The 13,655-nt window shown below is 38.3% G+C and overlaps 1 protein-coding gene across 1 annotated transcript in view; it reads right to left on the bottom strand.

The window, feature by feature from the left end:
* The window catches only part of sh3gl2a (SH3 domain containing GRB2 like 2a, endophilin A1), a 36,917-nt gene extending 24,977 nt beyond the window's left edge, over window positions 1-11,940 (bottom strand). Inside the window, exon 1 of the mRNA XM_048197186.1 lies at window positions 11,705-11,940. Within this exon, the coding sequence (XP_048053143.1) occupies window positions 11,705-11,749 (45 nt within the window). The 5' untranslated portion in view covers window positions 11,750-11,940. The remainder of the gene's footprint in view (window positions 1-11,704) is intronic.
* Between the last annotated feature and the right edge of the window lie 1,715 nt (window positions 11,941-13,655).

Here is a 13,655-nt window from a genome sequence, read left to right as displayed (position 1 = left end):
AAAAGAGGGCAGACGACCATAATTAAAATGGGTATATCTTTAAAATCATTCAAGGTATAACTTTGACTAGGATATCATTTTAAAGCTTATTGTCTCATCTTTCCATTGATACCAAAATCTCAATTTTGAAATTTGGGTCACTGTGACTCATTTTGCTGGATCAGGTCACATATTATATATATATATATATTACATTTTGGCTGTCCCAGAGTGCAGCAGGTATATTAGGCCGCTGTCACTTTAAGAACAAATGCACTGATCCAATATACTGAAACACATTGTGTGATTTTTTTTTAATGTAAATCCTGCCCTGGAAACGATTCTAAAGATTTCATTAGCCATGTCAATCACAGTAACGATTGCCTACGCAAAACACTGATCCCTAAATCTACCTGTCAATGTAACCTCAGCCAATGAAATTGGTTGCAGGGCGGGATTTCCGCTGAACTTTGATTCTTAATACTGTGTCGTTACCTGGATGAAACATGGCTGTTTTTTTGTTTTGTGATGGTTGTTTATGAGTCCCTTGTTTGTCCTGAGCAGTTAAACTGCCCAATGTTCTTCAAAGAATGTGCGGAACCTGGAGGATTTTTCTGGTTTTCCAGCATCTTTTGCATATTTGAACCCTTTCCAGCAGTGACTATGATCCATCTTTTCACACTGAGGACAACTGAGGGACTCATACACAACTACTACAAAAGGTGAAAACGTTCACTGATGCTCCAACAGGAAACACGATGCATTAAAGTGCTGGGGGGTGTACCAAGACATGCACATTTGAGGATTCTAACTTGTCCATATTTGAATATGGGATGCATTCCAGTACATTCTTTTCTTCATGTTCTGCTTTTTCTAGTTTCTAAATGTATCAGTACAGAGCTTCTCACAGTCTGTTTCATGCACTGAAATGATCATATGATATGTACATAAATGCATATTCTAATCAGATATCTTATAACCAATACTTTAAGATGGTTGCATGCCATGAGTGTGTTTGTGAAAGTTGATGTGTGGTTTTTGGGGAGTTTTAGCTTGTAAAGGTGTATGCTCCATTCACAATTTCCTTAGTAAAGCAATTTGGATCAACTGCTGTGTGGGCAGAGGCCTAAAAGACCTTCCAACCTGAAGAGCACTACACCTATACTATTTAAAAACAGACTACGTGCCCTATTTTAACGATCTAAGCACATGGTCTGAAGCGCATGTCGCAGGTGCACTTAGGCATGTCTGAATTCACTTTTGCTAGTTTACCGATGGAAAAAAATGGTCAGTGGTCCAAAAGGGTTGTACCTAGTCTCTTAATGAGTCATGGGTGTTTTGGGCATCACATGCAATAAACCAATCATAGTGTCATCTCCCATACCCTTTAAAAGCCAGGTGCACTTGCACCATGGTGGACTGCTATTTACATGGTGGAATATAAACACCCTCAAACTGACGAGTCAGTTTAAATACATGTGTGCATTGCCACGATTGGTCAAATACTGCAAATAGGCAATTCCAATACATGCAATGATTATCCATTATGACGTAGGCATTTTTATCTTTATGTACACAATAATACTCTCCTATATTGTAATACTTTTATTTTTAATATTTGGCATGTTTGTGTGCTGCTGTGTGTGTAACAAGCACAGTGTACACATTTTGTGCATCTGCCTATAGGCGCATATTACTAACGTGCCCTTTAAACAACAAAAAATGCTACATTATTGACTTTAGAAAAGGATTTTGGCACAGTCATTTTCAGTTGCCTCAAAATAACAACACGCCAACAATGTGCCTGAACACACCTCATTTTCAGACTAGCACGCCCATGGGTGAACTGATGGATGCGAGTGCATTTGCTATTTAAACAACGTGGGCACTGGAAGTGAAAATGATAACTGTGTCGGGCTGAAACTACCAAAAAAACACTATACATTACCAAAAAAGTAATGTATAGTATAATGCATTGGTAATAACATTACCAAAAAAGAATGTTATTGTATGGACATAAACCTTTAATATAAATGAGCTACATATTTAATTACAAATCATTTGTGTAATTTTACATACATTTTTACTTGATTTAAGAAAACAGAAGAAAAAAAAAAAAAAAAAAAAAAACTGTATAAATACAGTAATTTTCCTGTATAAAAAAAAAAAAAATGAGAATTACCGTTTGTCAATAATATTATAAGTCAAAGCTGTTAATTTACAGATATTGCTTGTAATTTTACAGAGTTCTGAATTTAATTTAAAATAACAGAAAACTACCGTAAAAAATGTAGAGTTATTTTCTGTAAAATTAGGATTTTTTAAATACATGTATAAACTTAAATGCTTAAATCATGACTTGCCAAAGGTTTCAGATCAACCTTGTTACCTGGAAAGGAAGTGTTGTGCTACTGACTAGGTAGATGGCAGTCACATGAAACCCAATGTGACAGCAGCACACGGAGAAGAGAAATTTCCACCCCCACCCTCCAGTCAGGCGGTTTTAAAATATTCCCCTGAGTCCGTGCCTCCTGGATTACAACCACCATAGATTAACGTTTTATAAATAGAACAGATAGATGGACAAATGAAGGAGGTTATAGGATGATGTCCTCCCTTGATTTGTGATTGCCTTCATGGCAGAGAGGGACGCACATCCCTTTGGTAGGACAGACAGTTCCGGGGAGGCTGTATCTCTATCCTATTATTATTATTATTATTATTAGTAGTAGTAGTAGTAGTAGTAGTGCGTGTAATTAAGGACAGCTGAGAAAGCTCATGCATAAAGATGGCTAGAGGAGGCATGAAAACAGATATCCTTGTATGATTTGTTAAATAAATAATAATAATAATAATAATAATAATAATAATAATAATAATAATATTATTAATAAAATAACTCTTAGTCCATAGTATCAAAAAAACAAAACCGTCATGAAACGTGTTGGGGAAAACACTTCCACTTGCTTGGAGGAGGAAGGATATTGCAACAGTACAATGATGTTGAATGGCTGGAGCCAGGAGCTTTTAATGTGAATTTAAAAGGGACATATAAAGGGAGATTCTAGACAGTACTTGAAAGTCCAAAAGGGCCAGCTAAATCCAGGGGACAGCCTGTAAACAAGTGTCTGGGGACATGGGAGCCCTTGCTGGAGTGCATGTATGACATAATGCTGAAGGTAACAGAGAAGCACTGAATACAGGATGACACAGCAGTGATCATTTGGTGACATTCATTTACATTCAAAAAGAAAGACGAGCACATGAATGCTTCAACACTAAGATTCATAAAATACCAAGGACATGCAACTGTGTCAATCCAGAGACATTTTGATTCTGTGGGAAAACAGTAATGCTATTGTGATAGTGATGTAATTGTTAAGCCTCACACAGCTCTTATGTAATAGCAGGATGAGCCCTTGCCCTGGCATGCAGTATCTTCTAACTACAACTAAGTGATGATTGGAATAGAATAGAATAGAATAGAATAGAATAGAATAGAATAGAATAGAATAGAATAGAATAGAATAGAATAGAATAGATAGACATAAGCAAGGCTAATAGAAAATTATCGTTTGTATAGTATATGGTATAGTATAACTATGGCCAAAGCACTTCCACTATGTCTGGGTGCCCTTAAAATGACACATTCCCATTTTTCTCCTTAGATAGGATATTCTTGTTTGATTTTTGTCATAACATACTCATAAAGAACACACTGAAATGCTCTTTAATGGCCGTTTACAAATTAGGAAGTGTTGACTTATTCAAAGTCTTGAACTGAGTAAGTACACTGCTCAAAAAAATTAAAGGAACACTTTTTAATCAGAGAATAGTATGAAGTCAGTTAAACTCCTGGGATATTGTTCTGGGGTCTCATTTATAAAGCGTGCATCTTTTCTGACTGTTTTTCACTACTTTTGCATTTATCTATGGTCAGTGTCACTACTGGTAGCATGAGGCAATACCTGGACCCTACAGAGGTTGCACAGGCAGTCCAAATCCTCCAGGATGGCACATCAATACGTGCCATTGCCAGAAGGTTTGCCGTGTCTCCCAGCACAGTCTCAAGAGCATGATGGAGATTTCTGGAGACAGGCAGTTACTCTAGGAGAGCTGGACAGGGCCATAGAAGGTCCTTAACTCATAAGCAGGACCGGTATCTGCTCCTTTGTGCAAGGAGGAACAGGATGAGCAGGATGAGCACTGCCAGAGCCCCTACAAAATGACCTCCAGCAGGCCACTGGTGTGAAAGTCTCTGACCAAACAATCAGAAACAGACTTCTTGAGGGTGGCCTGAGGGCCTGAGGGCCCGACCTCCTCTAGTGGGCCCTGTGCTCACTGCCCGGCACCGTGGAGCTCTATTGGCATTTGCCATTGAACACCAGAAAGGCCAGGTCCACCACTGGCGCACTGTGCTTTTCACAGATGAGAGCAGGTTCACCCTGAGCACGTGACAGACGTGAAAGGGTCTGGAGAAGCCGTGGAGAATGCTATGCTGCCTATAACATCGTTCAGTGGTGCTTTGGTGGTGGGTCAGTGATGGTCTAGGGAGGCAGATCCATGGAGGTATGCACAGACCTCTAAAGGCTAGACAATGGCATCCTGACTGCCATTAGGTCCAGGGATGAAATCCCTGGACCCATTGTCAGACCCTACCCTGGTGCAGTGGGTCCTGGGTTCCTCCTGGTGCACGACAATGCCCGGCCTCATGTGGCGAGAGTATGCAGGCAGTTCCTGGAGGATGAAGGAATTGATACCATTTAATGGCCCCCACACTCACCTAACCTAAATCCAATAGAACACCTCTGGGACATTATGTTTTGGTCCATCCCACGCCACCAGGTTGTACCTCAGACTGTCCAGGAGCTCAGTGATGCCCTGGTCCAGATCTGGGAGGAAATACCCCAGGACACCATCTGGTGTACACCATCTTATTATTAGGAGCATGCCCCGATGTTGTCAGGCATGCATACAAGCACATGGGGGCCATACAAACTACGGAGCACCATTTTGAGTTGCTGCAATGAAATTTCTGCAAAATGGACTAGCCTGCTTCATTTTTTTTACTTTGATTTTCAGGGTGTCTTTGAATTCAGTCCTCTGTAGGTTGATAATTTTCATTTACATCAAACAATGTGGCATCCTTTCATTCCTAACACATTATTAATTTTTTGAGCAGTGTATAATATGATGGTGAGATATATAGTAGGTATATAGTAGCCTATAGGATAATCTTAAAGGGTTAGTTCACCCAAAAATGAAATTTCTGTCTTAAGTACTCACCCGTGTCGTTTAAAACCCGTAAGACCTTCGTTCATCTTCAGAACACAAATTAAGATATTTTTGATAAAATCTGAGAGGTTTTTTTTAATCCTCCAATGAAAGCATCGAAATTTCCACATTCAAGGTCCAGAAAAGTAGTAAAGACATTGTTAAAATAGTCAACGTGACTACAGTGGTTTAACCTTAATGTTATGAAGCAACAAGAACACTTTTTGTGCTTAAAAATTTTATTCAACAATTTCTTCTCTACCCTGTCATTCTATTATGCAGTTTACAAGACATTGCAGAGCTTTTGTGTTCTATGTCAGAATGCCAACTCTTGCTCTCCGGCTCTTGCGTCAGCATCACACGCATACATTGTGGTGCTTACATGAACAGCTTCAGCCAAAAAATGTGCCGGCGTGCTGACGTAAAACCCGGAAGCTCTGCAATGTGTCTTCAACATAAGCTGCATAGGAGAATGACAGGGTAGAAGAAACTGTGGATTAAAGCCGATATATTTTTGTTTTGTTTTTGCGCACAAAAAGAATTCTTGTCGCTTCATAACATTAAGGTTGAACTTGATCCACTGTAGTCACATTGGCTATTTTAACGATGTCTTTACTTGTATATGTATATAAAAAAATAATAATAAAAAAAAAAGAGATAGAAAAACCTATAACGAGATTAAAAAAAAAAAAAAAACTCGGATTTCATCAAAAATATCTTAATTTGTGTTCTGAAGATGAATGAAGGTCTTGCGGGTTTGGAACAACATGAGGGTGAGTAATTAATGGCAGAAATTACATTTTTTGGGGGGTGAAATAACCCTTTAAATGAGTCAAGCATGTTGTATTTTGTTTGCCCTTAATAGGGAGTTTAAGATGCCTGAAATCTACCAAGATATCAAAAAGAAAACCAGAGGCAGAAGAGATTAGCTATGTTCTCATTTGGAACACAAGTTTAGTGTATTTAATATGCCCTATCCATTAATTGCATCAGCCCACAAGGCCTTAAAAGAATCTTCTATACTAGACAATACAGTTTGTACCTAAACAACTGAGCATTTCTTAAAGAATCCAATTTAGATATTTGCCACACACGCCAGTTATTATCAAACAAATACAACATATTTTGTTGATCCAGGAACAACATTCCTGTCCAAAAACCAAACCCTACCCATAAGTTATGCCTAAAATCAGAGGCAAATGACAGGAGAATAATGCTGATTTAGAAGCACCTAACCCTGGTTGTCAGCCTAAACTTAACATAAACTGTAAACTTGTCCCTCAAATCTGATTGGTTGATTGGAATGGTGTTCCAGCATTAACAAAGATGTTGATCCAGGAACATGTACTTGGTGAAATCAGGTTCTGCATCTGGCATATGTACTCCATCTTCATGTACTCTTAAATAAATATCAAGTAAAAAAAAAACAACAAAAAAAAACTAACGATTCAGTCTAAAAAAGTAGTTTTTTTTTTGGACATCAATGCAAATCCAACACCAAAATGTTGATCATATAAAGTTAACAAACGTCTTTAAAAATCAAACACTGCAATAAACCCAACAATATTCAGAATTATACATATGACATGAGTTTTCATAAATGGTTTCTAATAGGGCTGGGACAATAAATCGATGCATCGTGAATTGAGAAATGATTCTGGATTGATTCTGAGATTTTCTGTATGCATCGTGATTCTCTCTCGAAATGATTCTGAGCTTAGTTTTTAACAGCAGATGGCACTGCGTGCTTTAGAAACAGCCATACTCTGCTTATTTCCAATTCCTCACACACATCACTTGAACCTTAAAAATAATCATTCATAAGTGAAGCGAATTACAAGAGTGTTTGCAGTGGGCTGTTTACATTAATATCACATCATAAAAGCATTCTGAGGGGCAAATACATTCTCTTCAGCACTCTTCTTCGTGAGCATTTAAACATACAGTTAAAAACTAGCCAAGAGCATCATCTAAAACTAAGCTCAGAATCGATTTGAGAGAGAATCGTGATACATTCAGAAAATCTCAGAATCGAGTGATGCATTGATTTATTGTCCCAGCCCTAGTTTCTAAATATCTCTTGGCAGCCAAAAAAACAAACAAAAAACAAACAAACAGCACAAAGCACATGGTGGTCAGCACAAACTATGTTTTGTTTGTCCTCATTTCAAACGAACATAATGTGGTTTCATATTTTATCCTGTTAGCTTGCATGATTTTGTTCATGTTTTTTTTAGGATGAAGGCATGTCACATAACCTGTATATGATGTCGCCATTTGGACTTTTTCCACAAACCCTATAAGAACTGAAAACCTATGAAGAATCACAAAATATGGCAGCCTATTCTAACTTAAGAATAAGTTGGGGATGTTTCCATGCATTCAGTCACAGAGATCAGTAGTGTTGCCTATGCACAATGCATACCATGAGCACTCTGACTTACCTAAGAAACGTTTTATTACACAGTTATTATGTGTGCCCTGCATTTCTGTTAACTGAACCTGCGATGCCAATAATTTGTGAATTAATGTTTTTTTAGTTGGTGCTTCAGTGAATTTGCCAAATGGTTTTGCAAAACATTCAATTCACATTCTTTCAAACTGTTCACTCTCTGAATCATCTAAAACAGTTACAGACTGACAGTCGGTGAAACTGACAAGATACTTCAGATGCAGAAAACAAACAGTGCTGGATGAAGTGGATATTGACCTACAAACAAATGGCTATTTTTTGGTAGGGAACATTAGAAAAATTCAGTTGTCACATGAATAAGCAGCCATTCACACCGAAAATGTTTTTGTGTCAGAGCACACTGTTATTTTCCCTATGTTAATATGTACTAGATAAATGTCTGACCATTTTGTTGTTTTTTTTTTTTTTGCCTTTTTTGTTTTAAAACATATCCAGTAGAACACCTAGAACAGAACACCTTTGTTCTGTTCAGGAACACCTTTGTTCTGTTCAGGAACACCTTTGTTCTGTTCAGGAACACCGTTGTTCTGTTCAGGAACACCGTTGTTCTGTTCAGGCGTACCGTTGCTCTCACTGATTGTTTGGTAGAAAGTTTGGTAGAAAGAGTCTCAAGTGTGTAATAGTTACATAAATGCTAGACATATTCAATTTAAATTACTCTCAGAGATGAATTATTAACGTGAGCATTTATTGAATTTTTTTGTGTGCAAAAAAAAAAAAAAATCCCTTCTGTGCGCACTCGCACCCAAAATCCAGCTGGCATCCCAGGAGATTATAGAACAAAATCAGCCTGCTAAGCCCAGATAGGCTACATAGGACACTAACCGACCAAAACACCACTTTTTAAGAAAATGTTTACAAAATTACCACATAATTAACCCAAAGTCAGCTTATAAAATCTTATTAAGATAGTAGGCCTATAAAGATAGTAGAGAGTAAACATTATAAAAAATAAAAATGATGCATTTAATTTGGCATTAATAAAATGTGTTTGGTTATAGTCCCAGAAAGGAAGACTTACCCGATCACCACAATGCCTTTGATCAAAGGGAACTGACACTATTAGTAGCCTATTATATATATTACTATAGATAAAACCACTTTAAATTAAGAAATGACCAATTCTCTCTTGCTAAAAAAAAAGCCTACATCCACAAGGCCATCAGCATTGACAAAGTCCTTTCTCACCCATCCCACAGACTTTCTGCCCCTCTGCCATCTGGAAATCAAGCTAGCATCTGAGCTTTAAACTAAATTAACTGGAACAACATTTTCACCTATCCTGAACACTGTTGCCCACCATCTCCTCCTGAGGCTGGATATGGTCTGATTTCTATCTGCACTAGACACACTAAAATTCCACTGTACTCTTGAATTTTGTCTGTCCAGCAATGTTTTTTTTTTTTTTTTTTTTTCCAATGACAATGTACTCATTTAGTTCTAACTACAAGATAACATGTATAACACTATAAAGAGATTCTATCCTGTAAGTACCATTTTAGGATATAAGGATATTTTAGTATAATCTGCTTCCTACAATTTGAGACAGCATTTATGTCAGAGACTTCCCATGGGATGCTTAGAAATCCTGTTTTGGCAGACACCAGACAGCTCACCTGTTTGATAATAGTTCTGAAATAAGAGAAACTGGTTGATATATTTTAACGATGATGTTGAACATAATTTTACACCAAATATAGGGTACAATCTACTAAAATACCACACATCAAAAGTTCATTCCATAAGAGACCAAAGAGACAAAGAAAATACATTTCTCATCCTTCGGGTTTAAAAGATCCTGGTTTGCACTACTCATTAATAAAGACATAGTTAAGAAAAATATATTGTCCAGGATGATTTTAAAAACACTGGCTTGCCAAGTATGTGCTATATAAAAACTTAAATAGGAAATACACTGCAGTAAGCAATGTCTAGAATTTGTAATAGAAACAGCAGAATAAAACATAAGCCACGTTTTAGACAGACGCTGTGGTGCATAAGCAGAGCCTTACATCAAAGAAAGCAAGAGAGAGAAGCTAAAGAAAAGGGTCACACTTCTGTACTCCTAAGTGCAGTACTGTATGAGACCAGAATAACACAGAATGACTGAATAGTGACAATCTCAACTCACAAATCCAACTTTTAAATGCCGAACGGAAGGAGACAGATAATCTCTGAACTTTTGCATTACACTACATGTGATAAAAATAAATTGAAAAGCATAGTAGATTAATGGCAATCTAACTTTATATGTAGGCCTCTCAGTTAATGACAACTTGTATTACAAGCTCACAGAATGTTTGTCTATTCTTTAAAACAAACAAACCTAAAGCTCAATTTTATGAAAAATTCTTTGCAAAGTAAATTTCCAAAACAATACTTCCATATAACTATATACACAGCCATGTTTAGACAAATTCCATGAAATCTAACTCCTTATGCAAATGTCATCCAAGTCAAGGAAAAAAAACTTGTGCTAAAACAAGTGCTGTGCTTATATAGCACATATTCATTATATAAGCAAATTTCCTAGAATAAATAATGTGGGTAAAACAGGATAAACCTGCCTCTCCATAACTGAAAGGAGGTAAATAAGGGAAGGGAAAAAAAAAAAAAAAAAAACACATTTCACAGAGCAGGCACTATAATTTGTCACGACTGCATGAAGGTTGTGTATAAAGTACACAGCAAGCTGTGAGATGGAGCAGTGTGTTTGAGGAACCATCTGTTCTACAGAGCAGCTCTGAGTCATGCCACCCTCTCCACTGCACAGCGTGCACTGATGATGTCAGAGCCTGACGATTGGTCAGAATGAGGCAGATTATGTTGTTTAAAGTCAGGCAACGAGATGCAAGCCCAACTCACAGAATGTCATATTCCCTTTAAAACAGATGGGCTTCACAAGATGCAGAGAGCCAGCCATCATATTAGTTGAGGCAGTGGTTTTCACACCTGATATATATTATCAGGACCAGGTTTGAGAACCACTAAGTTAAGAGATACTGGGATCATGCCTTTAGCATGTGAGAGGAGCGATTCCAATAGATGCTGCCATTTCACAGCAATCCTTAAAATGACAGATACTTCCTCCAAAATTTTTGCTGCACAAACTGTCAGAATTCAATGAGACTTTGATTAATGCAAAGTGAAGCTTCAGGCAAGGACACTAGATGGACAGAACAAACAAACCCAGGAGTGAATCGGGCTTGACCTAGACTGATGGCACCAGGACAATGTTAACCAGCTATTAATTATGATTTTATGTTCCCATGCCTTTAAAAAAACAAACAAAAACAAAAAACAATTATATATATATATATATATATATATATATATATATATATATATATATATATATATATATATATATATATATAAATAAATAATATATGTCCAATAGGTAATAGACTTAAAATATAAAAAATGTACAATATATATATATTTTTTTAAGATATTAAAATGGAAACAGACAATATTAAAAAATCTAAATTAAATTGCCCTACAGTATTGTACCCTACAGGCTATGTGGTGGCTTTAGATCATCATGGATTTTAAGTGTCACAGCATCAGGACTGCTTTAGAGGGCATCGAGGTCAATTTAAGGATATAAGCTATTATGTAACAACTCTTATCTACGCATCTTAAATATTCATGTTCACGCGGTTTCATTTAATCGGCCCTAATAGCAAATGATAAAAACAGTACGAAAAAAAAAATTGAATATAAATTCATCTGCATTAGGCTAACTGAGTTTACACTACAGTGACTAGCCTGCTAATAACAATGTTAGTGCATTTATTTGTTTATAACGTTACCTCGTATTACGGTGCGTTCAGAGAAGCACACACTGTTCAGTGTAAAGATCCGCATTACGATTCAGGACACAAGCTGCTCAGTCTGCTGTAGCACTGCAGCAAACCCATTTTCACGCATGTAATGGTCAAGAGAATGATGAATTTCATTGCCATTGCTTCTTACCTGAGTGGCTTTGTGGAATTGTTTCTTCAGTCCCGCTACAGACATGATTCCGATTGGACTAGTGCTGTTTTTACACGAACGCCTGGTTGTGATGTGCAAAGATGTAAATATGCTCACAGGTACGTGGATGTGGACGTTCAAAGATAAACCCTTGTACACTGGGAATCACCACACGCGTAGGCTGATTATAGCAGCTGATGATGACGTGACCGTGACATCACGCGTCAGATACCGCCTCTCTACAGATTACAGAAGAGCCCCTCCTCCAGGGGAACCTTCAAGGTTAGTTCAAAAAGGCGCAATGCCAACAGGTAGATAGTGGCACTTCTGTTTTACTGGAGGTCAAAGGAGGAGATGCCTGCGCGGAATAATCTACAACCGTAAAGTGTTTGAATTAAATGTTTATTTTGGAGTGAGCTGTCACTGCTCATTAATTCAGTTTACATTGTGGTGGAGGAAAAAACATGTATTATATCCCATAAAATTAACCTAGCAACGTACAAATGTCTGTATCCTACATAATTTTCTGATGAATTTGTTTATTTCTGAATTTATATTAATTTCAGGTAGAACTACTTTAATTGTATTAATTGTAGCTATTTACTGTTACATATGACAGACAAAATGTTAATGATTTAACGTTCTAGAAAAATCCTAAAAAATAGGGTAGTAGCAATTGCAAACCTTACGATACAATACAATAAGTTTGTGGTATGAAGTTTGAGGATGACATATACTTCTGTAAATAAGATCAATCTACCACCATTTTCATTTAGTATGTGTATATAATACATACAAGTGAATCCTATTGTTACGTTGGCTCCTAGGAAGACAAAGATGAGTACAAAAATCCAACAAAGTTTATTTAGAAGACAAAGATAAAATGACAAAAGCATAACACGGTGCATTAACACAAGTAACACCAGACAACTAAAGAGTGCAAAGGCAGGAACTTAAATACAAAGCAAATGAGGGAACTAATAATGAACACCTGTGATGACTAAATGAATTACCATGACAACTAAAAGGTGGCAGGAAAACAGAACAAAGGAAGACATGAGACATATGAAAAACAATGTAAAAGTCCATGAAAACTAAAATGAGCACAACATAACAGTAACATAACGCCCCCCTCTGAGTAGGCGCGTCCTCGCGTCGTAACAAAAACAATAAACTAAAGAGGGAGGGAGGGTGGAGGCTTTGGAGGAGGGTGAAGAGCTGGAGAAGGGCTGGGGAGAAGGAGCAGGCAGAGGGCTGGTAGAGACAGGCAGGCCAAGAGGCAGAGACTCCATGGAGGAATAGATGGAGGGAACATCCATGGGGGTGGTAACGGGAGGAGTGGCCAGATGGTACTGACCCAGAGCACGGTGATGAAGACAGCCCACGGTGGTGTCGAAGGAGGGAGTAGCCAAGGAGTAGGCGTGGTTGACGACCTCAGTGGGACGACCGATGGAGACTGAGCCGATCTCAGGGGATCCCCAGGCGATGATGGAGAGCTGATGGGACTGAGTGACGCCACTGGAACTGGAGACATCAGAGCTCCTGAAGCGGAGCCAGAGCGACCGTGGACCTAGGCGAGTCCGGGGGAAAGGAGGATCCCACTGCAACCGTAGGGGTGGAGAGCCGAAGGCTCGTAAGTCCGTAGCACAAGGGTGACGACTGACCAAGGGCAAGCCGATGGGACAGGGGAGCCTGGTGTAGCTTCATGGTGGTACGAAGGAATCAGAAGCTGGAGGCTGAGCCACAGGATCCACTAGATCTGCCGATGCTGGTGAGTGCAGACACGGAGACTTTACCTTACTGCCAGTTAACACCGGGGAAGATGAGGGGCTGCAGGAGGACAGCTGAGGCAGGGCTGGAGAAATGGCAGTGCTCGATGGTAGAGGTGAGAAAGGAAGATTAGGGTGGGGCAGGGTGGGAAGCAGTACCTCTGAATTCCAGTCAATTTGCC

The sequence above is a fragment of the Megalobrama amblycephala genome, linkage group LG7, assembly GCF_018812025.1.
Source record: "Megalobrama amblycephala isolate DHTTF-2021 linkage group LG7, ASM1881202v1, whole genome shotgun sequence".
Lineage (NCBI taxonomy): Eukaryota > Metazoa > Chordata > Actinopteri > Cypriniformes > Xenocyprididae > Megalobrama > Megalobrama amblycephala.
Note: the sequence above shows the minus strand (reverse complement) of the source record. Positions and strands in the feature narration are given on the sequence as shown.